Raw genomic sequence first — 24,859 nt, 5'->3', positions numbered from 1 at the left:
CGCACTTTCCTCGATATTTTCAATTCTCAATGATCTCACTTTCAGGCGAAAAGAAACAAGTTAAACAACAAGTTACTACCGAAGAGTTGGATAAAATACACGAGATGCAGGCCTCACAAACGTCGAAAACGGTCACTGAGCAGAAGAGTTCGATGATTCAACAGCTAAGCAGCCAGCAGAAGCTCATACAACAGCAACAGCAAATAAAGCAGAAGTGAGTATTGGATGTTTGCTATACTACGACATATAATATCGAATCGTCATGAGACATTGTTCACGTAACTTTACAAGAATCTGATAGCATTCGATATTTTTTGTCAACTGGACAATTATGGGTTTCTTTGCGGTTTGACTGCGGGTCTGAGGTTTGAGGTTTGACTGACGGGAGTCCTTATGAAATCCGTACAGATGCTCGTGTTTCAAAAGCCAAAAATCTTGTCGTTTTCTATATAAACAAAAACATTGAATCAAGTAGACTAACGATCATGGGTCTGCCATTACAAAAGCTTGACTTATCTCTAACATAGTCGGCTGACTCGGTACATGTTTGCTAAGGCTGTGACCATATTTGATGCACCTAGTTTAGGTTGGTTGTGTCAATTGCTTCAGCTAAAGCTCACGCGGCTAAAGCAGCGAACGTTGAAGTGTGAAGAAGTGAAACACAGAAAACAGACTAGTTTTCCCAACTCGTTTCTATAACGATGTTCCGAGGCCTGCTCACTAATCATCTATCATTGACTATACATGCAGTGAATGAATACCTAGGTCGTCACTTTGCTAACAAGGGATAAAGAGAAGTATTTTTGTACAGGCGTCATAAATATTCTTGCTTAGATCGATGCATAGATAGGGACTGGGGAGTGATCAAACGTCTGTTTCATTTATTGGCTTTTAAGTATCGATTTTTTTACTGCTGCAGTTGGGTCTTTGAGATGACCAGAAAAAAAACGTCCGCTTTTATTGGCGTGTCCGAAAAAGGTCGAGTCTATAAACTGCGTTACATTTCTTTTTGTTTTTGTCCTATACTAAAATTTTAACTCATGCAAAAACCATATTTTTCCAACGAGCTTAATTAGTATATTATAAAATTTGCTCCGAGCGTCTACAAATGATCCCTGAACGAAATTCTTCACGAGTTAATCGGCGGGTTATGATTTCGAAAGACTCTGAGAAGGTACTTGTACGTCTCTTCTGATGCCAAGTGCTATTAATAACAGAGGACCCTTGAGGGCCGTACCAGCTAATAACGGCATACGAAGACGATTCGAATTTGTTTTATAAAGAGAATGCACATGTTTTCATGATAAGTACGAAAAGAAGAGCTTATGCAGACGCTATCTAGGCCGGCGAGAAACTCGATAGACAAACGTTGGGAACAACTCTTGTGGGATAGTCCTGTACTAGTGAACTATTCCAAGCAGTAGAAGTAAAGCATCCAAATCGCTATGTGTGGGTCTCATTACAGCATTATGCTTCGACAACAGAAAGCAGGCGAGCAGCCCACGGCTCCAGCACAGTCATTCGGTCAAGCTATTTCATCGACGGTACAAGGTAAAATGGTTACACAAACCACACAGCAACAAATCCAGAAGCATTTCCATGACGACCTAGAAATCCACAAACGGAAGAAGGTCACTGAAACTGTGGAACAAGGACACAAAGGAGTCACGACTGAACGGGTAGTGGAAGGTCCGGTGCAGCCAGCGAAGGCACCGCAATTTTCACGTAAAATTCAGCCTTGTCGCGTCACGGAAGGTGAAAGTGCAAAATTCGAGTGCGAATTTACCGGTGACCCTCCTCCTGAGATCACGTGGTACCGAGAGAATTTCACGATAAAAAATTCGAAAGATTTCCAAATCACCACCACGGCCTCCAAATCTGTGTTGATTATCCGCGAAGTGTATCTCGAGGACAGTGGCGTGTTCTCCGTAAAGGCTGAGAACCGTGGCGGAAGTGCAAAGACTTCGGCAAACCTCGTCGTCCAAGAACGGCAAGAGGCTGGTGCCGGAATGGCTCCACCAAACTTCACCAAGACAATCCAATCGCAACGTGCCAAGCAAGGTATGACTATCCGTCTTTCTGGCTGCATCTCTGGGGGCCGACCAATGGACATCTACTGGCTACATTCTGGACAAAAACTGACTGAAGATGAGCGACATAAGATACATGAAGAAGCCGATCAGTGCACGTTGGTTATCCTTAATGCCGTCCCTGAAGACTCTGCTAATTATGAATGCGTAGCGCTCAATAAAGCCGGCGAGGCCCGGTGTATGGCACAGGTCGTTGTTGAGCCATCAAGTGCGACCACAGCGGCCGCTGTGCAAGCCATGCAGGCTCCTGTAGATATGTCCGCTAAGGGACCGCAAGTGACTGATGGAATTAAGGATCTCACTGTGAAACAAGGTCAGCCAGCTACGTTCCGCTGCAGAATACCCGCCGCTCCCAGTAAGATTGTTTTTTTTCGGTTGAATTAATTAAACTTTAATATGAAGTGAATAACGAATATATTGTTAAGTTCCTACAATTACAATAAATTTTTTACTTCCAAAGTTGAGAGTACGACGCGATGCGTTCATTCATCGAGCGATGTCTAACCTAAGCTGTACAAATCGTGTCTTATCAGCTGCCCAGGTAAAGTGGTATCGGGGGGATAACCTGATCAAGCAGTCACGTTATTATAAGCTGAGTGGCGAAAACCATGTTTACACCTTGAAAATATCCGAGGTCTTCCCCGAGGACGAAGGAGAGTATCGCTGTGAGGCGACAAATCGCGCAGGCACTGCATCGACATCCGCCTTCCTCAAGGTCATCGTGTCCGATGGCAACGAAAGTCCGCCAACGCTTGGCCATCTTTCAGACCTCACTGCGACCGAAGGCCAGTCTGTCACGTTCACTACACAGCTGGCAGGCACGCCCCGGCCTAAGGTTACATGGTACAAGGGTGGCCAGGTGATTCGGCCCACCAGAGATTTCCAGGTACTTCATTCGTTTATGAGAAAAAAACACTGCCCCCTTCCCAGTAAAAAAGCATACAAAAATACCTTGTGTGTTAAGCATGCTTTTATGATTACCACACTATCGATAATTTCTACCACCTAACTGCGAACCCTTAACAGTGTGTTAAAAAGGAATAAATTTTTCCGTTTCTAATATTATACGCTATCTTAATTATTGTTTTTTTTTTTGTTCTGTTTGTTTGTTTTCATTCACTATTGTCCATGATTCGGACGATTGCGGCATGGCACGTCCTTTGTCGATATGTTACGGCGTCGTCGCGCCTGTGTCTATCAATCTATCACGAACAGATTACACAAGACGAGACTAGTTGTAGTCTGGTCATACGGAGCGTTCTGATAACTGACGAGGGCACCTACATCTGTCGTGCGACGAATCCGGGAGGTCAGGCCGAAGCAGCAGCGAAACTGACCGTGCACCGTAAGGCTCGCTCCTAAATCTACAGAAGAATGTTCCTAATCACTGTGACAGTATCACTCAACTCTACTCATCGAGTGGCATTTAGTAGTAGTAGTAAACATAGTGATTGATACGCGCTTATTTTTCTAAACGCTAGATTGTCCCTAAGAAAATTACTATTAATTCGTAATACAAGCGAACACATAAATGACGCTAAAGAAGTTAGAACATCATACGGTTGCTGTCTGGCTAGTAAGCAGACATGGCCGTATAGAACACAAACAATGCACACAATAAACGTTACATACATACATACAAATACAATGTTCCTTTATCAAAAGTGCATGACAAAACGCGCTGCGTTAAGATTTACTAGCGACAACTGTTCATCAATTGGAAAAACAGCTACAAACCATTTCCAATAATGAGATACGTAAAAACAGCACCCTACCTATCAGAATAATGACGATGATTCCTGCCCAGTCGAGTTTTCCAGAAGGACAACAAATATGGTGTTTGACACCGGTCCTAATTTTATGAGACAATAACACTAATCGCACGGGATAAGAGAGCTACAGGGGCCAGACTGACAAAGAAGCTCCGAAAAAAAGATGGATTTTTTTTCCAAAGCTCTAGTTTTGCCCTGAACTATCGAACCACACCACTGACTGCCAGCCAATGCGTCAATGGCCAGATGGTTGAATCGCATACACTCCAAGCCTTGTTACTATCGTTTTAGATTTTTTTTACCGCCGAAACTTGTCCTACAAGAACATAATCATATTTGATAATAATACCATAAGCGAACTGCGCTGTGAGACAACTTAAGCCTATTCCGGGCTTGCCCGGTATCGCCGGACATAGGCTTCAGCGTTAGTAAAGTTGTTTTAAATTGCTTTGTGACCAGTGGCCGCGATGAGATTTCTCTATCTACCTCCATAAAACCTCTAGTGCTCATTGGAGGTCCTCCCTCTATTGCTTCCGCGTGGTGACATATTGATTTGTTAACGTTGCTTACGCTAGCAAAAGGACGCACTCGATATTTCGACGTCCCTAAATGTGTTGAGCATTGCAGCCAGGCTCCGTTCCTTGAATCCTCAATTAGGGGAACGGTGACCCTATGCAATGTCCGATCTCCAACTGCATAACGTACGCTCCCTCTACCTGCTGGTCCATTAGGAACAAATCCTTTTTGTTTAGGCATCAGCCACTACGATGTTGCTAAGGGTGGTTCCTCCCAAGAAATCTGCTATGCTTTTTAGATTGACGCTCCCGTATTACTAGTCAACCAAATGCAAAGGTGACTAGGTTAGCCGTAATAATTATAGTAAGTAGTGAGCCATTCATGGACACCTTAATTTAATGTGACGCTTTGTATCGATGATAAGAAGATACGTCATCGGCGTTATTAAAACTACTAGCATTTAATATTGAATACCTATCTATTATATATCTGCGTTAATCGGTGCCATTGAGTGTTTGTTGATGTGAACATTGTGTGTCTGTGTTACCTTCGTTACTGACCCCTTAAAAAGACAACTAAAATCACGATTTATTAAAAATACAAACACAGCGGCTGTACGGAGTCATTATAGTCACTGAAAAAGGCATAAAAGAAAAAAAAAAAACCAAAAAGGCAATAACGCGAGAGTGCGCGTCTGTAAGTTGTCCTAAATAAAAAATAAAACTGCCAAAAAAAAAAACAATCAGATTGGAGATATATAGCATTTTCAGTGGCTACTTAATATGACGATGATATGGATATATTATATGACTAGTATTGAATCATAATAATATATTAATAATAGTTGCAATAATAAAAATTGGTCGTTTGTCGTGCATCCAAACAACTCGGTGTCGTGTTCTGCCTTTCTTGACTTGAGCGCCCCCTAGCAGTCGTCTGATGAGACCAACAAATACAGAATGGTTATTTTGTGGCAACGTGACGGACGAGCGGCGGCGGCGGACCATGCAAAAATCCAAACTATAAACTCAGATCGAATTGTTTAACTTTTCGACTCCACGAACGTATACCTAAATAGATTTCCCTTCTGCCAGCCTCTAACGATAACCCTACCGGCCCATCCTGCTAAACAATCTCTTCAATGTAATCGAGCATACCTAAATGAAGTTGCTTTAGTGTTATTGAAGACGACTCTTCTGGAGAGTCTATCAAACAGTGATGAGAATAACCCTTCTGAAAAATCGTAACTTACTTGGAGCTCCCCGGGTCTTCAAATCTCTGTTTCTCCTTACATGGAATGCGCTCAGTTCGCAGTTCCCTTGGCGGAATTTCCTTTACCTCCTCTCCCCCTCCCCCAATCCCCAATTGCTTCGATCTCAAGTCAAGTCGGACAGTAAACACTCACTATAACCCTACACAACCCCCTAGTGACCACGTCATATTAAGTCCATTGTTAATTAGGATGGTAATGCCCCACAGTTCATTAGATACAAGTTAATCTTCCTAATGCATCAACATTGTATCACCCTTATACCGCATAAAAGCGCGTACGATTATTATCAACTAGAGCACGCCATCCTTTGTCGACTATTTAGAGGTCTAAATTCGATGTACTCGGCCTCCGCCCGCAGGGAAACGCCCAGGCGACCGCCAGCCACTCCCTGTCACGCCCCACACCGCCACAACTGCCTCGAATTTCCCACACGGTTTGCAGGGCCTTGGGGGTCCCGGCCCACAAGAGAACCAAGGCCTTCCGTCGAAAATAGCTAAGATGACTCCCAGTCCTGCGGCTCCTCCATCCTTTATCGAAGAACCAACGCCCCGGCAGATTTCGCCGAACGAAGTCATTTTCCAGGGTCGAGTACAGGGTGATCCCCTACCTGAGGTCCGCTGGGCCGTCGACAATCGTACACTCGTTTCCGGCGGAGATGTTCAGACATCCGTCAGCTCAGACGGTGTTTTTTATCTTCGGCTAATTAACATTCAGCCACACGACGCTGGCCGATATACATGCACAGCATCAAACGAGCATGGACAAGTAACCACAACAAACGTCCTATACGTCAAAGGTAAAACGCGGAAACACATGGGAATGCTTGTGCCTAGAAAAAGTGTTCATGTTCAAAGCTAGATATCGTACAGTATATTCAACTCTTTCATTTCTCTATTCAAAACTTTGACGAAGGTTGAGCAATCTAAACGTTTCAGCCGCTCTCGTGTGTTATCTAAAAGCCTGCGTGGTATGTGAGTGACTCGCGGCGATTTCGATAATTTTCCCGCGATCGTACCTTCTAATAACTTCATTTTCTATACCGTCTCGAAGTACCGTAGCGTTACGAAAGATGGCGACCCATATCAGACACAGAAATTTTGTTAAGCCCACTTTAAAGTAATGTATGCTTATCTGACCCATACAGCCTATCAATCTCATTATAGCTTAGCACAGATATTATCAATAGGAAAATAAGAAATCTAAAAGTACCAAGTGTCAGACGCATGGGCACCTTACAAACGTTGAGTTTGCGATAGCACTAAGTTTCTAAAGTCAGTGTTTCCTTGTTAGAAAGCAATAGCTTATCCTATCCGTGCTTGCACGTCTCGTGCATCCGTTTCGACTAAAATCATTCTCTCAACGCTGTAGCTTTCAACTCAAATCTGAGTATTGCTAAATAAAGTATTTATATCTCATATCACCTTACCATATAACCAACGTATTATTCACAGTAAGCAAAACTATCGGTCGCCCGACGCGTATAAAAAAAAACAATTTTGAATAAGCTAAATTTCTACAATTTTCACTCCTTAAATCAAACAAAGAAAGCTAATTACGCCCAAATCCCCCGCTCTCAGTAAGACAAAATAAAAATAAATAGTAATTTTTCTTACGGATTCGATAGACTACTAATAGATCAAACCATAAAGAAATGCTTTGAATCGAAACGCTCTAACTTACATGGGCGTCTTCGTTTTTGAGATTACTTTTAAGATGCGCCAGAATAACGCATAGGACATATCCGGAGTTTTTGCGGGCCTTAGTGAGGATTTCTATAACGGCAAAGAAAGTGAGATAGCGGTAGAAGTGCGGCCTTCAGAACCTGACTTATATTTCTGATTGCAGCATTGTTGTCCATGCAGTTCACGCTTTGCGAAGCTTTAGAAAACCATACGGGTCATTTTCTGCAACTACTTGTGCATTATCGTATCCACCGTAACGGGTCTTTTTTTTTTCCGTTCTATTCGATAAGTTGTACCGATTCGCAATTTTTGTTCCGTATTAGCTAGCTTTTTCCTTTTTTGCTGAACTCAAACGTTTTTAAAGACCTATTGAATAAGACAGATACGTACCCTTGAGCGTAATCAAGTCTTTGTTGTTCGATAGATTTAATTGAATACATTTAGTGATTTGTAATAAACTCATTGTTTTTATAATAGGAACTGGTGGACTGTCAATCTGACAGTAGGTTACAAAGGTAATTTTAACTTAATCAAATAAATAGAAGACTTAGGCGGAGGCTAAATGCTTGATTATTGTGAGATGAAAAACTGTCATTCAATCCCAGATATAAAATGTGATAGCTCGTGCAAAAAAAATTAGCTCGAAAAAGGGCCACGAGGTTTTGGAAAAGCGTAAGAGGTCAGGTCTCCTTAATCCAAATGTCACCATTAGAATAAGTGCAGAAAATAAAGCTCCCTTATAGCTTATATACATATAGAAGCAGCAATGTGTCAAACTTGGATGGAAAAAAGATGTTTGAGTGCTTCAATCATTCGGACCGTTTAGAACATTAACAGTTACACATCTTCACCTAAGCAAAAGACCGGCCATACGTACCACGAAGGAAAATCTTGTCACGATGCACACTTTTCGGAAAACTTTAATAGATCACTTAGGGAAGCATTTTAATCAGAAGACAGCTTCTACAATCGAGTGATTTCGAGCTCTCGATCTAAACATCATATTTCTGTAATAAGAAATTGCGGAAAGTTCAATGCGCTTCATCTAATTCTCCGAATGTTATGTCCTTGAAGGCCGAATTACGAAATCCGAAGATGAGAACGATAGCATTATTCTTCAGCCGTATCCTTGAGAAAAGTGAAAGTCATTAGGCAACATGTTTCCTATCGGTTAGATAACGATTGCCTTATGTTCGAGCGTCAAAAGAGAACAATACGCCCTTTTATGTGCTAGAGTATTAATTAAAATGAATATGATCTTTTTGTGACTGCAGTAGGAATATGATTGGGCGATTAGTTTGTTATTTTTATATTTGTCAGCCCATGTTACGACAATACCATAAATATCTTATTTTTATTTGTGAGGATAACAACAAAACTACTTCTTGCCTACTTCTTGTGACAGCAAGGACGCTATGGGATTTTTTTTTTTGAATTTTCAGTCAGAACTACGGTTAAGCTGTAATTTGTGACAGTGTTAGGTAACTTATATTTGTTTATTGTTAATTACTGACAAGATACGTTATGACACGGTAGAAAAATTGCACTCATTTTGGATTGTTCTAAAGATTCGTTGATTTACAGACGGTCTTTAGCGCACGCGGCTACTGATTAATCGCAAGCCAGAAACAGTCCATTGGCAGAGTGTTTAAGTTCCCTTTTCCCGGGACCACCAGTCGGTTATGCAGGTTTTGACGTCGTTTTTTGTATCGTTTATTCTGTTATTGGTATCATATATTTGTTTTGCCGTTGACGAACGCAGACCGTGGACAGCGTCCTATATTTATTGAACCGCTCAAGCCTGTTGAAACCACGGACGGATCTCCCGTTCTACTCCAGTGCCGCGTCATTGGAAATCCGTCACCTTCTATCTCCTGGTTCCAAAATCGCCGAGAAATCAGATCTTCTGAAGAATTCCGTATTAGCTTCAATCCGACGACTGGCATATGCCAACTTGTCATCGCTGAAGTAAGTCCTTTGCTTCTGAATAGTTATTATGGTGATCTCTATAACGTCTTGTTTTCGTAGCTGCTATTTTCTGTTTTCAACCACTGCAGGACAAGCACTTGATTGTTCGCAACGTTATCAGACGCAACGTTGTTACTACGCTGAAGTAGTCGACAGTTTACGATCAAACTTTTAAACTAATCTGTTTTCCTTTGTCTACTAGCAAGCTTTCACTTTATTTTAGTTATATTTTCGTATTTTCGCGAAAAATTATTTTGGAATTTTCTATTATATTCGGCCAATTCAATTTATTGGCCTATAAGCGTCCGCCTTCCGTCAGTGATTTTAGATTATCCAACAACAACGTTCCATCTGTAGTCGTGCTTAGTTCTTGTTTAAAACGTTCGGAATGAACTTGTGGAAAGGATAGAAGGTGCGATATTATCACACTGCCTATCTGAATATAGGTAGTTACACACTTAAACTGTTATATAATAAACATTGCCGGGATGCTGGGGTTCCCGCGCTAAACGGGTTCAGTCCCTGTGTAAAACAAAGATTAATAACCGCACCTATTTAAGAATTTAGAGCTTCATTTTTTGAACAAAGCATCGTTCTTCCTCTTTATAAATTGCAGTTTATTATTATTGGTACTTCTTAGAAGAATTGTATATAATACGTACATTCCTTCAGCTGCTGTAACCACGACAGGTTGTACAGCATCCAGAAAATCTCTAAAAGACGATACCTCAGCACCTTCTCTAAATATCACAGTATGTCGCAGAAACTTATCCCAGGGTGGAGCTTGCCATCGCGAGATCATAACAGTATTTGTGTGGTCTGTTCAGGTGTACCCAGATGATCAGGGTGTGTACGCCTGTCGGGCATCAAATCCCTTTGGAGAGGATGAAACAACTGCTCCTCTTACGGTTACCGACGTCGAGCTCCTCGAAAGTTGCTCGGACTTGAATGTTCAGCCGCGTTTTGTCCTACCACTCCAACCCCGAACAGTGTCTGAAGGCGAACCGATTGAAATGAAGGTTGAAGTGGTTGCCGTTCCTGCGCCTGCTATTCAATGGTTCTTCCACGGTAGGCCCATTATATCAGCTCGAGATCATATGATTACTGGACATAAGGGGTGTAAGTCAAAGCTTACCATTCCAGAGGTATTTCCTGAGGACGCTGGTCCTTATGAGGTGTTGGCCTTAAACCCCGCGGGCAGAGCCACCTCAGCCGCTAATCTGTCGGTAACTGAACGTAAGTTGCTGCTCTTTTTTGGCTTTAGAATTCGAGTATAAATTATTGTACATCATCGTTCTATATAATAAATATAATGCGCCTAAATCTAGCTGCAATCATTTATGCGTATGGACGTGTCTTAATGACAGTTTTTTTTATTTGATTTGAACAGATACAGCGATGGATGAGCAGACAGCAACCGCGTCGCACAAGCCGACCTTCGTGCTTCACCTCCAACCGATCACAGTTACTGAAGGACAAAGAGCCGTTCTGCGGGCCCAGGTCTCCGCGGTTCCTGCAGCGCAAATCAGTTGGTACCACAATTACCGCCTTATCAAACCATCGAGAGACTTCCAGGTTTGTTCCTTCTCAATAATATAGTTCAAATATTTATTAACGCCAGTTTTAATTATAGTGACGTTTTTAAATGGAAGCCTGGCTATAACAAGAAGTAGCTATGACTTTTTTAGGCAATGTAAGGTCTCGTGAAGGCGAAACGAGGCCGACAGCAAACCGTGGAGTATGTCTTGCCTATTAAGTAATTACCGCTTACTGTGAATTATAGGTGATCTCGGAACGTAATCGATCTACGCTTATCGTAAATGAAGTATTTCCAGATGACGAAGGGGAATTTACCTGTACAGCGGTCAACTCGTTCGGAATGGCGCAAAGCAAAGCTACACTTGTGGTTGAAAGTAGGTATAATTTTTAGTAGTAAATAATAGATTAACGCTTCAGCGTGAAACATTACGCTATAATTAAGTTTTCTTCATATCTGTATAAGCCGTCATATTGATTGAATGTTGTTTTGCCCAACTCAGAGATCGTGTCACCGGATGACGAGCTGGAATCTCCACGAATTCTTAGTCCACTTCAACCGCTATCGGTTATGGACGGCAGTGAAGCTAAGTTTAGCGTTGTGATATCAGGACACCCTCAACCTAAGGTATATCAATGTGTCCGACTGGCTAATTAATATTGTGCGTTTCCTTATTGATATCGCTGCTCTTAGTTGTGTCAGAAAATCCACAGCTCCAGTAATAGGTGGAGCACATTTACTCGGTCAAACGAAACTTGAAAGCGTGGACTATTACGTTACAATTAACGCCTTATTATTAATTCTATGTAAACACGTACCAAATTCGTCTAGGTGACGTGGTTCCATAACGATATCGAAGTCAAAGCCAACGATGATATTTGGATGACGCAGCGATCAGACGGGTACGCCTATCCACCGCACGTTGATCATTATATGTACATGAGCCAGTGGTTCTTCAATCATTTTTCATCAAAAAATTTACTTCACAGTAACAATAATGATAATAAGAAAACGATAATAATTCGCCTTACCTATATAGATGCTCTGAAGTAAGGATTAGAAATAATAAGCGTACTTGACGAAGCGTCGTATAACGACAATTGATTTTACCGTTGATCGTTATCCATTAGATATTGCGAGCTCTTCATATCGGAAGTGTTCCCCGAGGATATGGGCGAGTATGTATGTAAAGTATCTAATAAAGCGGGAACGGTGTACACTCGTACGACGCTCACCGTTGAGTGTAAGTAATAACAACAAACATCGAACTGCCAATTAGTATTGAAATATTATGTAGCAGTCAAATGTCACTACACAATACAAAGATATGGCAATCCATTACTCAGTGCATGTGGCATAGCTCTAATTGCTTGTCATTTTATGTTAGCATATGAATACGTACCGGATTCTGAGGTAGCCACTTTTAGCCAGAGTCTTGATACCACAATGGAGAGCATTCACACCGCCTCGCTAAGTTTCTCTGAGGAGCTCGATACCGACGCGGACTTCTCCATTGAAATTCCCGATCTACCCATGGACGAACCTCTGTCTACGAGCGAGCTCGCCAAGCTCAGTACAAAACAGAAGCCACCAACAGGTATATCAAATCTTGCAACGACGTGTGTAGAAATTAACGCTGAAATTGTTGAGTCATGTGAAATGCTCAATGTTTACATGGTTTTATTCGATTGTTAGGTAAACCTCCTCGACACGGGCCAGAATCACTCCATGACTCACAACAGCCCCGCCGGAGTGGCAGGCGCGGCGATAGGCCAAACAGGAGGCCCGACTCCCGTACGAGAACCCCCACGCGTGGCGAACACGAGCACCGACCCAGAAGTTCTCGGAAAGACAAAGTAAGTCAAGTCATTCGGTGCAGTTATTGCCACTATTATTTTAAATTACTGTTAAACTTTACCGACAGGATTTTATCTATTGGACAACTTAGAGATGTTACATTTTTTACCAACGAATTTATTGCACCATGTTGTGCAAAACTGCTTATCTGTAGATTTGACTAGTAGGAAGTTCTGTCGAATTATATTTCATGCAGACCGTATATGGTGACTACTGATACCATTTCTAATTTTTTAAAGGACAAGAAACCACTTTGTGGCCACCGGCGAGGCACTCCTGATTCTTCCCGTCCATCGATTTGGTCTCCAACCCGTAAACCATCCGATGCTTCAGAGCATTCGGTATCCGCTTCGCTATCCGCCTCGACGCCTGCTGCCCACTCCTGGTCGCCGCGAAGGTCTTCTACGCCTGGAACTGCGGCTAAATTCGATGTCCCCCTGGAAGACGTGATCGTACCACTTGGCCAGCCAGCAACGTAAGTTAATGAGTTTAGGTCTCACGTAAAACGATAAAGGCAACCCCTTGGATATTGTATGTGTTAAAAGGCAAATATCTTTCTTGAGATATCGAAAGTTTGCTTATGAGACTCCCATTATTGTACATATTGTATAACAGATTGGACGCGAAAGTGTCTGGTCACCCGCGACCTAAGGTCACTTGGTACAAGAACGGAGAAGTCATCCGTTGGACACCAGATTGTCAGATATCTTACGAGACTTCGGGTATCTCTACGCTCACTGTTCAGCGAACGCAGCTCGATGATTTTGGCTTCTACGCCTGCGAATGCAAAAACGCCTACGGAGTTGATATGACCGAATGCGAGCTCGTGCAACTGGGTACGTACATAAAAAATATGTTCGCGTTTGAAGACGTCTGTTCAGTTATCTTCTCATATAGATTCTTCCCAATCGGCCTGTACATAAAAGTAAGCCTGAGACATAAGTGCTTAGATATCTTACATAGAATATATAGAAAAAATATCTAAATGCCCTTGTGGCCGATTTTCAATCAGGATGATATGGCCAATTATTCCGATACATCGGCTAGCAGTTGACACACGTGTCGCAACAGAACACGCTTAACGATAAATAACTTATATTACAGACATGAAGAGCATGTGTCCGATACGTAAAGTGCCAAGCCATGATCACAAACTGAAATTGGATTTTAAGCCCCAAAAACCTAAATTTGAACGTGAACTCTATCCAGAGTACGTCAAGCCGCTTGGAACGCCTGTCACGCTCGAAGTGATTGCTCGAGGAAGACCAAAGCCGACCTTCACCTGGTACTTTAATTCTACTAAAATTCGTATTGGAAGTTCTACCAAATATATAGTGACAGTTTTGAATGATCGATGCATGCTACAAATCCTTGAGCTGTCGAAAGATACGGAAGGCTTGTACACGTGCCGTGCGGTTAATGAGCATGGCGAAAGTACGACCACGACGCGCATTACTATTGGCGAGTACGAAGAAATGGTTACACCAAGTCCTATAGACAGCATTGGACAACGGCCTCAGGAAGACGTCGTCTCGTCTATACGATCTGACGAGTACGTTGAACATTATACACCAGCGCTAGGAGAGCAGCTTCAACGACCGACGGAAATTACCGCAGACGATTTTGTCATGCTTCACTACACGGTCGGCACGACTCAAACGACCGATACTGCGACAACGGTTACTCAGAGAACCGCGACAAGTCGGGAAGACATCACCGGGATGAACCAACGCGGCCCGCAACTACCGCAAGCAGCAAAACCTGGATCCCCGATCCCATCACGAGTACAGTATATGCCCGGCCCGATCTCGGGCTTCGCTCAAGAAGAGATTCCTCAACTGCAGCCACAACCAACAACGAAGACAATGATAGAGCAGGCACGCGAATATCTCATTAAGATGATACCAAAACCAGTGTGGCAATTTAGCATGTGGTCCGCCGATCAAAGTAATGTCTGCCAGCCCGGAGAGGCTATCGAAAAACCAGCGCATCCAGCACCGGCCTGGCCTAGAGAGGCCATTCAGCCTCGACTACCTGGTGAAGAAATACCACAAGCGCCACAGTACCCCACGGTGCGTGATGCAGATCAAAGGTCACAGGCGCTCTTCCCGGGACAGGAGTTGCCTTCATATTTACAGACGGCGGCCTTGCGGCAACCTCAGCCAAGCCGCCCACTGCGACCCGGAGAAATGCTGCCCCAAGTGCCCATGTCGCCGATATTGGTACGCCAACCTGGAGTATCTGGCATACAAATGATCACCCCGCAGTTTGCAGCAGAACGACAGCCTCGTGCGCCACAACATCCTGCCTATATTCGGCCAGGACATCCATCATACAGGCCTGTTTTTGCTGTTGCGACTACACAACCAAGGCCACAGAAACCTGACGAATACCTCGTCCCTGCGGAACAACCTCAGTATCCAGAGGTAGGTTATATTATATAACATATATATGTCTTTCATGTGAATGCAGCTTAAAAAGCAGGAGAGCGTTGTCAGAAACAAAAACTGAGCCTTGACTGAAGCTACATAAATCAGTAATTCCAGTAACGGCCGAGTAGGAATACAAATCGGCGCTCAATTTAATTTATCTTCAGGTTTTCTTGCCCAATATAATATAGCATCCAACATTCGGTCGTCGCCTTATAAGTAAAGACTATATTTTTTTGGTTCATTATGGGTAGAGCTTATATGTTAACCGTGCAGAGAAAGCCAATTAGAAATTCTGTCTTTTAGGAAATGCTTGTTCATGCTCCTCAAAAGCCCATTGAAGTTCATATGGTGCCTACTCGAGCGGGCCGCTGGGTTCCGGCACTTAAAATTTCTGAACTGGGTACCGCGCCCAAATTCACGTGTCCTTTAGAAGAGGTTCTCGTCACTCAAGGTCAACCTGCAACGTAAGTTAAATATTAAGCGTGTGTTTCCGGGTAACAGAATTAAGAATTTAAGATAACACAAATATGTATGCTGTGTTTTTCACTGCTTTTTCAAGTTTTCTAAAGCAAGGCCCGAGTACAAGTGACTGTGTTGAGCTTGTACCGTTTATGGTAGATGTTATTTTTACTGTACGAAGTTTAACCATTATAATTAACAACCTTGGCGTTGCAGATTGGATTGTCGGGTGGTCGGCAAGCCGAAGCCAAAAGTCACATGGTTTAAGGAAGGAGAGCCGCTTGAGCGGACGCCTGAAGTCTGTGTAAGCAAAATCACCCTACGCGGCTCATATATAAATATATCGGCCGATTTTATCGTTGAACACCTTTTTACTTGACGTATCTGGGAAAAAAACGTTATAAACATACTCAATCACAGAAAAACCAAATTTATTTCAGCTCAGAGGCTCGACATCTCAGCAGTCGCAACAAATGCCATAACGAGCCCTATTCGCTTATGAAATTATTGCAACATAGTCACGCTAATCATATGATTTTGTTGGCTTGATATAGGTTTCGTATGATACTGAAGGTACCTGTCAATTAGTCATTCAACACACTGAACAGGAACATTTCGGACATTACTATGTAGAGGCTAAGAACCGATATGGGGTCGATGTGACTCATGCAGAACTTGTACAAATTGGTAAGTGTGTCAGCTTAGGTAGCACTTAGAAGAAGCGGTATATGTTTAAATTTCTTTGGTACACTTAATCTCCTAGAATAGGATCTGATACTCTAAGGATGACTGGGAAAATATAGGATTTTTTGGAAGATTGAGTAAAAAAAAAAAAGCATCAGCGAGGGAGCCGACCTCGCCATGGTTATGAGAACTTTGAGGCAAGTATTTCTGAGCGGAATTCTCATTCGTTTTGTTAATTCACTTGTATGCAGATATGAAGTCACGTGAGCCAATCCGGAAGGTTGTAGAGCCCTCAACGCTAAAACTAGACTTTATTCCTATGAAACCCAAGTTTGAAATACCGCTGCAGAATATCGTGCAGCCACTTGGTACGCCTATCACGCTCGAGTGCGTGGCACGTGGAAGGCCACGTCCGGACGTTGTGTGGTTCCACAATGGTCAAAAGGTAGATTTAACATAATCGGCATGATCTATGGACATAGGAATTATATAACCTTACAGTACCCGTCCTGGAGCATTTAATTCTGCCTTGTATGATAAAAATATATACAAGATTTCGGTGTCTAAATCCGGGATTCTTTATGCTTTACTCTCAAGATTGTATCTAATAAAAATACAGATATTTCAACGAAATTCGCAATTAACTAGTTTATCAGTTTCGCAATACAACTTCCTTTATCTACGAATAGCTTTCTAAGACCAGAAGATATTTGTTGGTGTAAGCTAGTTAAAGTACATCCAGCTACGTCACATACAAACATTTCCAGCGGAATCAAATTTTGAGCTCACAGTGGGCCAAAACCCAAAAAATGTGCCTTGCCAAAATTGGGATAAAACCAAAAAAGTGCGAAAAGACGTAAAAAGTTTCCAAAAGATTAATCATTGAAGCTTATTTGGACAATCCAATTAATAATTAGTATCTCCTTTCTTAACACCGGCTGTTAATTTATGTTTAAAAAATCCAGATATATCAAAAATGGCTGTTGCAAAAGTATTTGCTAAACTTTTAAGCCTTTCAAATTCAGACTCTATTGAGGGTCTCAAGTTCTCCAATAAAATAGGTCGTCAATTTCGCGCCCAAAAAAACGCGTATCATTCAGCGTGAAGAAACTGTATGATAACTAATCTTTGCTCAAATTGACACTTTTTTGTCCCAGAAAAAACTGGGTTTTCTGCTACTAGGAGAAACTGATAAACGTTTGTCGCGAAAAGCCCGCCAAGGTTTACCCGGATTTACAGGCCCCAGCCTATATGTGTATATTGTTCTTCTGTGAAGTAATTTGCTGGATCTTTTGAGTACGCATCGTACATTAAACACTTGTCATGTGAACTTCTGATATTTTCAAGCATAGACAAGCTGCAGTGTACGGTTAAAACTGTGCCAGAAAGACATCTATTGAATGTTTTTGTAGCCGCTTCTCCTGTTGAAAATGGCACATATTAATTTCACTTATCTAATCTTCTCCAATCTAAATAGGTGGAGACAACGCCTTCCCAATACGAGGTAACTGTCATGTATGACCGTTGCCTATTGCACATTATCGAATTGAACGAGGAAACCAAAGGAACATACAGTGCACGAGCCACAAATGAGGCCGGCGAGGAACTTACCACTTGTGTTCTCGATATTGGAGGTTAATGTCTTTTTAGTGAGCCAATCAATTGTGTTAACTTTCTTTGAAGAAAGTATACCACCGGTACAACTATTATGCTTGTTTCTGTTTATTTGGATGTATCTAGAACAAATGCAAGATTATTTTTTTTTTACCTAGCGTACACATAAATGGAGGAAAATCTTAGCCAAACGTTTTTTTGTATTATAGAGCCAGAGCCGTTGGCCCTCCTCGATACATCGATGGACTCGGTGTCGGTCTCGGAATCATATGACGACTCCTTTATGTCTGTGAGCCGTTCAAAATACCACAAGAAAAAGACGATTAGTGAGTTGCAGATGGCGCCTTGGGTACGCAAACCAGGTCCACAGACATCTTCTTTGGAGTGGAATGAGAGCGCCGATGAAAGTTTCCTCGACGTTGATCGTAAACAATGGCAAACTGAAAGGTTCGTGTCACACGCTGATGTACGCCGTATCAAGAAATTGCGCCAGAAGCAAGATACAGAAACGGCCGAGTGGACGGAGGCGATAGACGAAAGTTCCATCAATGTCGACCGTAAGCAATGGGAGATGCAGCGACATGTTTCTGAACTGTCGAAAAAGATCACGCGCAGGCCCCACATTACCGAGCTCGATGAGAAGAAAATCATCGAAGAGTTCGTCATAATCGAGAAAAAAGAGACCAAGAAGGAAGAACTGGTTTCGCAGACCAGCACAATTGAAGAAGGCCCGAAACCTGAGACAGCTGACGTACAATATTATGAAAGATTACGTAAGCCTTTGAAGAAGAAAGAGCCCGAATTTGTGCGCAGACAATATATATCCGAACTTAGTCCAGAAGAACTGATTGAAGAAGTCATCGAACAGCCCATAAGGGAGAAACCTGCCGCGGTGGTCGAACCTCCAGACGTAAGCCATATCGCTGAGGAAACGATATTGGAAGAAGTCAAAGAGCCTTATGAGAAGAGGGTCTATGTGTCAGAGCTCAAGCCGATTGGTAAAAAGGCCAAACCCAAGAAACACAAGCCTGATACGGCTATCGTACCTGAAGAAACAGTAATCGTTGTCAAAAAGGAGCAGGCTCGTCAGGGTACCATCGAAACGCTTCTGTTGGAGGAGAGTGCAATGCCGGCGCTGCTTAAGCCACTGGTGATGAAACCGGCCGAGCAACCCGAAATCACAGAGGTGGTCGAAGAGGAAATTATGCTGAAAAAGAAGAAGCCTGAGAAACCTAGAGAGTCTGTTCCTCAGCACATTGAAGAAGTCGAAGAGATCAAAGAAGAAATCGTAACGATCATACCTAAGAAAGAGGAAGTATCGCAAGTAGTAACTGTCGAATCCATCGAGCACAAACCAGTAGAGTTCGAAGTCCGACAGAAGCCGAAACGTAAAGTTAGCTTTGCTTCTATAGCCCAAGAAATACCTGAAACGGTGGCGATTGAGAAGGAACTCACATCGAAGGAGGTAGAAAGAGTCACGGTAACAGAGGAAATTATCTCGCTAAGCAAGAAACCAGAAAAGAAAAAGCCAAAACCGACAAAAGAGAAAAGGCCAGAGGAGGTGAAAGAAGTCGTTCAGACTATTGAAATCGTTGCCAAAGCCAAGCCTGAGCCGAAATCGACGGTGATTGTCGAAAGCAAGGGTCTTCCCCAACCGGAAATCGAAGTTAAACAGGACAAGAAACCAGAAATAAAGGTCGACTCCAAGGGTAAACGCGAACCCAAGCCAGAAACCACCATCGTTGAAGCAATCAAGAAATACGAAGATATAAGAGAGAAACAGATCGAGCAAATCCAGCCAGAACGTCTTCAAAAAGAGGAGATGACCGAAATAATAGGTAAGTTACAAGATGATTCCTGTGCGGTTCTATGGTACCTCAAAACGAGTTAGGGTCTTAGCAATGCAACACTCTTGGCGCTCTGCCACGCACAACAGAGTAGTACACATTTACAAAATTCGCACTTATCTCAATAAACTATTAAGCTAATATCTTATTTAATTTTGCAGAAGAGGTCTCTGTAGTGTCGGAAAAAGTTGAGACGGTACCCATTGAAGGTATGTTGTTGTTTCGATTCTATTTGGGCAAACTACAATGTTCCTTATCGTATATTTGCGCGAATGCCTATTTCTGCCATTTTCCAATCCAGTGGCTTAGCTTTGCTGCGCGGCTATGCAAAAACGCATATATTACGGCGTATTTTTGAAACAGAACTTTTATGCCGCTTACTGCTATCGACGATCTCACCTCACCCGCTTGAACGTCTAAAGCTGTTCTTTGAGCTGTTGGCTTGGAATATCGAGCTTGGTGAGAAAGCCGATTTCCTTCTAAGCATTTGTTTCAAGCCTTGGCAAGCTCGCAAACAGCTTAGAGGCCTTGTTTCAGTTGAAAAATGCTTCTCTGTTAGCTTATCGTGTCCGGAGAGCTGCTGTTAACGATGTCGCCACTTCATTCGCCGTATGGATGCATGCTATGAACTAATACGGAATTGTATGCAAGTAGAGACCTTCCCGTAATTTGTACCACGGTTAAGCTAAATCAGGAAGAGCATGGGCTTTTATCCTAACGAATTATAAGTCTGCACCACCACATGCGACATCGAACAGTCCAGTCGTCAAATAGACAGACACAACGGCTACTTTTTATTTGTCCTTCTATAATATGGGAGTTGGATAGCCAACAGTTGTCCTATTCCACAGCTTTAAACACATATACTATTAAACTAAATCTCCTATTTTTCTGTAAAATAAAAACCGATCGATCTTAGCACCCGAGCTCTAGTAATGCTCTAGTAATGCTAGGTGCTCTAGTAGTATTCAATGATCATAGCGATAGCTATGATCATTGAATATTATTTTCTTTACCTGTAACAGACGTTCGTCAACACCCAGAACACTTACCGTTTTCCTAGGGACACAATAGGAACAAAACGGCATATTAATATCTCAAACCTGGGTCCACCACTAGAGCTGGCCGTGTAAGCGGCCAGCCAGTAAAAGAAGACGACTTCGCTAGAAATTTGCAGGTTAATATCGATCCGTCGCAGTCATATACCGCCATGCTTCGCTGTTGTCCGTCAAACTGACAAGGTCATTCAAGGCCAAAAAGTGCAATTCGACGACCTTGAGTGGCTGCGTCGTCTATGTCTTGTCCGCTGTCGCACCACTGGATAACACCCGCTATATAAATGTGTATATGTGTATATATATGTATATATGTCATCCCTTATGTGTGCTTTGACAACGACAGCCAGCAGCCAATGGTGAATTTCCATTACCAATCATTTAATAAGATGAGGTTTAAATTTTCTATCTAGCTTTTAGTGTCACTATGCACAGCTTAATGTTCCATTTATCCGTTGAGCTCTAGATAGAGCCGTTGAGGCAGAGCTACAACGGTCTCTCACGTCGATTTGTGGTAGAAGGAACTCTGTGGCTCAGCTTAGGCATAAAGTTGCACGCGTCTAGAAGTTGTAACTGCCCTATACAGAGCAAGCCCTATTGCTAGTGTCGTATCGTTGCGTTTTCCGCTCGCGTGGCTGCTGGCTGTCAGCTAAAAGCTTTGCAACAAACACGATATACTGCGCTGCTACTACTCGTCGTGCTCACGGCTTAAGCTATTCGACGCTGCTACTGCTACTGCTGCCGCTGCCGCTACCGCTACCGCTGTTATGTTATTGCTGGCACTGGGAAAATCGTCACGGCCGCTACCTTCTGCAGTGAGTTTAAACTTTCTTGCTTTTCCCTTAATTGTTTCAAACCGTTACCTCAGAGCTGGCAGAGGAAACGACATGTGTGTCTTATATTTATTTAAACTGTCTATCACCCGTCTGCTTTTCTGTGTGTAGCTACCGTCCCTAAAAAAAAAAAAAGGCTATCAGTGTTGCTTTCGTTACAAACTCGGTATAATTCCTAGTACTGTCTATATATGTCGCTTATTGTTTGCAACTTATTATCGTCAGCATAAGCGTGCATATGTGCACCATATATGTCTGTACCAGATTACATTCATCTTTTACGGAAACGTGAACATCTGCCCATTATGCGGTTATAGTTAAAATTTTTATTTCTAGAAAATCCTGGACGATCCTGGGATCTAGCGAGCTATCGTAGTCCATATGTATGGATTAAATAGTTAAATTAGTACAAATCGATTGGAAGAACTCGACCTACATAAGATACAATGTGTGGGTGGGTGGGTGGGTGTGTGTGTGTATCAACGATGCCCACGTCGAACGCCCATGAAACTTTAAGCCAATAAGTTAACTTGTTGAAACTGTACCGAGGCAACTTTTTATGATCTTCACCTACTGAATTGGTTCACTAGATCTTGTCTACTTCGTCTAGAATTCGTATAAATAGCTTTACTTTGGAATAGGAAAAATAAGTAGTTTTCCTATTTTCGTTGTCTCAACAACGGTGCATCGCCTCATCCTTCGTATTGTTGCATACCGTATACCGTTCAGTAGTACTGCCTCATAATGCTTTTATACAACCGATTGCCCATGTTATTGACGCTGCTTTTTGTCAAAGTTTAAATGAGTGGTGCTAAGCGTGGGTTCCTAGCTTTGCAGTCGACAGCTCGTTCGTGGGTGATCGAAACCCCAGCTGCCGTTCTGCTGCCATCGCTGCTAAGGACTAACGCTATGTTTTTGTGTTTCGTGAGCGCTTTTGTCGGGATGTTGCAAAACGGTCGTCCTGCTGACGGCTGTCCTTCTGTAGACGCGGCCTTGTTCCGAGCCTCATCAATGTCTTTTCCTGCATATGTTTTTGCAATGGTTTTGCAAATCGTAACTGATGCTTCACACAAATTCAGCTGATTTCGCGTAGGCTCCATAACGTGAACAGCTTCAAGCATACCGTTTCGCGATTGGTGTCTCTGTTCTGTTTGTTCGGCATCCGTGTTGCTGACACAAATCATACCAACTAAAGAGAGATGGTTGGTGCTTTAGTCCGCTTGCCTCTGGCGGTAGCGAGCACTTATATAATAAGTGTGCTATTTATCTACGCTTTTTGTCATTACAAGCTGAGATGATGTTTCTACAGTTTAGAATTTTTGTTTGCTTCACGTCGGTGTTATCGCTTCTTCTGTGCTTTTGCTTTGCTTTGCTTCGGACTTCGCCCCCTAAGGTGAGTACACTTTATACCGCTTTAAAGCTTTTCTTCTATTAGAAACTAGAGATCAGGCAGCTTTCGACACCTAAACGGCTTTGGCTTGAGGCGTCGCATGTCGCTTCCTCATGACTAATTATGTACATACGCGTTAATGCCTAGGTTTACATGTGAAATATGTTTATATCGATGTTTTTATATATATTACGTGTTTATGTGAGCCTGCGGCTCTTGGCTATTCGATGGTTCCAAATGACGATCATTGCACGCTATAATTTGCTACATATTGGCTTTGACAGTATACCTACAATTTGCAATCTATAGCTCCCTTTGCTTTGCCTTAGCACCGTCTCGAGTCGAAAATCGTTAACTATAATGTATTAACTGTAAAGTATATTCTGCACATTAACGCTATTTATTGCTCTTACTATAATTGTTACCTCTAGTTGAGGACGGTCACTCAACAGTATCTGCTGTGGTTTCGTTATAAACTGCTATTTAATTATAAAAGACCGCTACGCTGAACGTTCTATGGGTGTCTCTACATCTGCTATTCAGCGTTATATCAAATATCTGTGCTTAAATCCTGGATCAAGTGCCGCTTAGCTAAAGCCCTCGAGTTCACGTACTTGGCCATCGTAGCGTACCAAACAAAAAAATGAATAAATTGCATTGTTCAGGTAGGCTTCCAATATCTTTCTCTTGCTTCCACATTACCATGAATCACTCTGCCATGTGCGTTATCATAAACTTGCTTCTGCACTGGTGCTTTTCGCACTTCAGCAAACTTTCGGCTCTTTGCCATTCAGAACTGAAAGTGCTTCGGCTGGGCCTTAAAATTGTACAAGCTTCTCTCTCAAAACTGCCGCATCTGTTATATCTGCGTGGGGGCTCATAAGCCAGTATATAAATTTATTCAATCGATATCTCGTAAAAGGCGTGCCCTTAAAAGCGTTTGATCCTTTAGTGGCAGAACCGCACACTGCTGCGCCGACCGTCAACGATGCGGAAGTCCAGGAGGCTCTGAAGCGTATTGCAACGTTCAAACCCGTACTATTTGACGCGCAGGAGATAACTGAGCATCTGGTCGACGTCAGAGAGGAAGCGTTTGAGACACCGCAAGGAACAATAAGTAAACGAACAGTTACTGAGAAGGGTCTACTCAACGAGGAAACGATTATCGAAGAGATACTTTTTACGCCCAACCCAGAATTCAAACCAACATCTCTTACAGGAATTTCACAAATTGATCACACACCCTTTTTGCCTGTTAGTTTCGATGAGCCTCGTCAGATTACGTGTAGCTCTCAGAAAGTAGTGAAGGATAAACGCGTTGATACGCACTCCGTTGTTGAGGTAAATCCAGATAAGTCTATAAGGGTACTTTCGAAAGTAATGTCCAAACCCGAACACAAACAAGAAAAGATCGTGGTAAGCGAAGCACACGTCAGACTTGTAGATAATACTAACATACGAGTGTACCGTACAGAGAAAGCTTCAGATGATATAGATAAACCGGACTTTCAGCAATTATTAGATATAATTTGGGTTCAGAGGCCAACCAAACGTGGCATTTCATTAAGTCTTTCTTCTCGAGATTATCCTGTTTTTGAAATTGTTTCTAGTCATTTAGTTTCTTCGTGGGATATACCAGAGGATAAAACTACTTCGACAGTTATCGAAACCAACACGAAGCAGTTTGTGGCTCGAATTGAAAAAATGATCCATAAAGCCGACGGAGATGTCGTAGTTATCATTAAACAGAACAATGCGCTACGTCTGGATCAGCAGGCTCCGTCGGAGGTCCTTTCCCTTGAGCAAACCGAAACAGAAGATGCTAGAATTACTCGTAGACGTTCCTCCAT

General features: G+C 42.5%; 1 protein-coding gene and 1 long non-coding RNA gene across 16 annotated transcripts in view; one reads left to right on the top strand and one right to left on the bottom strand.

Moving 5' to 3' along the window:
* Positions 1-24,859, top strand: part of LOC111254245 (uncharacterized) — a 143,383-nt gene that overhangs the window by 61,798 nt on the left and 56,726 nt on the right. For 12 of the 15 annotated variants that reach the window (XM_086976117.1, XM_086976113.1, XM_086976112.1 and 9 more), the window contains 25 exons: positions 46-214; positions 1,466-2,445; positions 2,624-2,976; positions 3,306-3,435; positions 6,010-6,447; positions 9,096-9,301; positions 10,129-10,537; positions 10,692-10,876; positions 11,085-11,214; positions 11,341-11,465; positions 11,670-11,740; positions 11,969-12,081; positions 12,226-12,435; positions 12,534-12,694; positions 12,935-13,170; positions 13,311-13,531; positions 13,800-15,121; positions 15,431-15,591; positions 15,803-15,890; positions 16,141-16,273; positions 16,522-16,715; positions 17,748-17,904; positions 18,094-19,722; positions 19,893-19,940; positions 23,962-24,126. In XM_086976117.1, coding sequence (XP_086832243.1) covers positions 46-214; positions 1,466-2,445; positions 2,624-2,976; positions 3,306-3,435; positions 6,010-6,447; positions 9,096-9,301; positions 10,129-10,537; positions 10,692-10,876; positions 11,085-11,214; positions 11,341-11,465; positions 11,670-11,740; positions 11,969-12,081; positions 12,226-12,435; positions 12,534-12,694; positions 12,935-13,170; positions 13,311-13,531; positions 13,800-15,121; positions 15,431-15,591; positions 15,803-15,890; positions 16,141-16,273; positions 16,522-16,715; positions 17,748-17,904; positions 18,094-19,722; positions 19,893-19,940; positions 23,962-24,126 — 8,034 coding nt within the window. The remainder of the gene's footprint in view (positions 1-45; positions 215-1,465; positions 2,446-2,623; positions 2,977-3,305; positions 3,436-6,009; positions 6,448-9,095; positions 9,302-10,128; positions 10,538-10,691; positions 10,877-11,084; positions 11,215-11,340; positions 11,466-11,669; positions 11,741-11,968; positions 12,082-12,225; positions 12,436-12,533; positions 12,695-12,934; positions 13,171-13,310; positions 13,532-13,799; positions 15,122-15,430; positions 15,592-15,802; positions 15,891-16,140; positions 16,274-16,521; positions 16,716-17,747; positions 17,905-18,093; positions 19,723-19,892; positions 19,941-23,961; positions 24,127-24,859) is intronic. The other 3 variants (XM_086976115.1, XM_086976123.1, XM_022814879.2) reach the window with 1 other exon arrangement.
* Positions 10,651-12,075, bottom strand: LOC147754250 (uncharacterized). Its single transcript, XR_015317968.1, has 3 exons — positions 11,949-12,075; positions 11,657-11,746; positions 10,651-10,814 (listed from the first exon to the last, which is right to left on the bottom strand). It is a non-coding gene; the product is annotated as an uncharacterized LOC147754250 (long non-coding RNA).

The sequence above is a fragment of the Varroa destructor genome, unplaced genomic scaffold (assembly GCF_002443255.2).
Source record: "Varroa destructor unplaced genomic scaffold, Vdes_3.0 BEIS01000007.1, whole genome shotgun sequence".
Classification (NCBI taxonomy): Eukaryota; Metazoa; Arthropoda; class Arachnida; order Mesostigmata; family Varroidae; genus Varroa; species Varroa destructor.
Note: the sequence above shows the minus strand (reverse complement) of the source record. Positions and strands in the feature narration are given on the sequence as shown.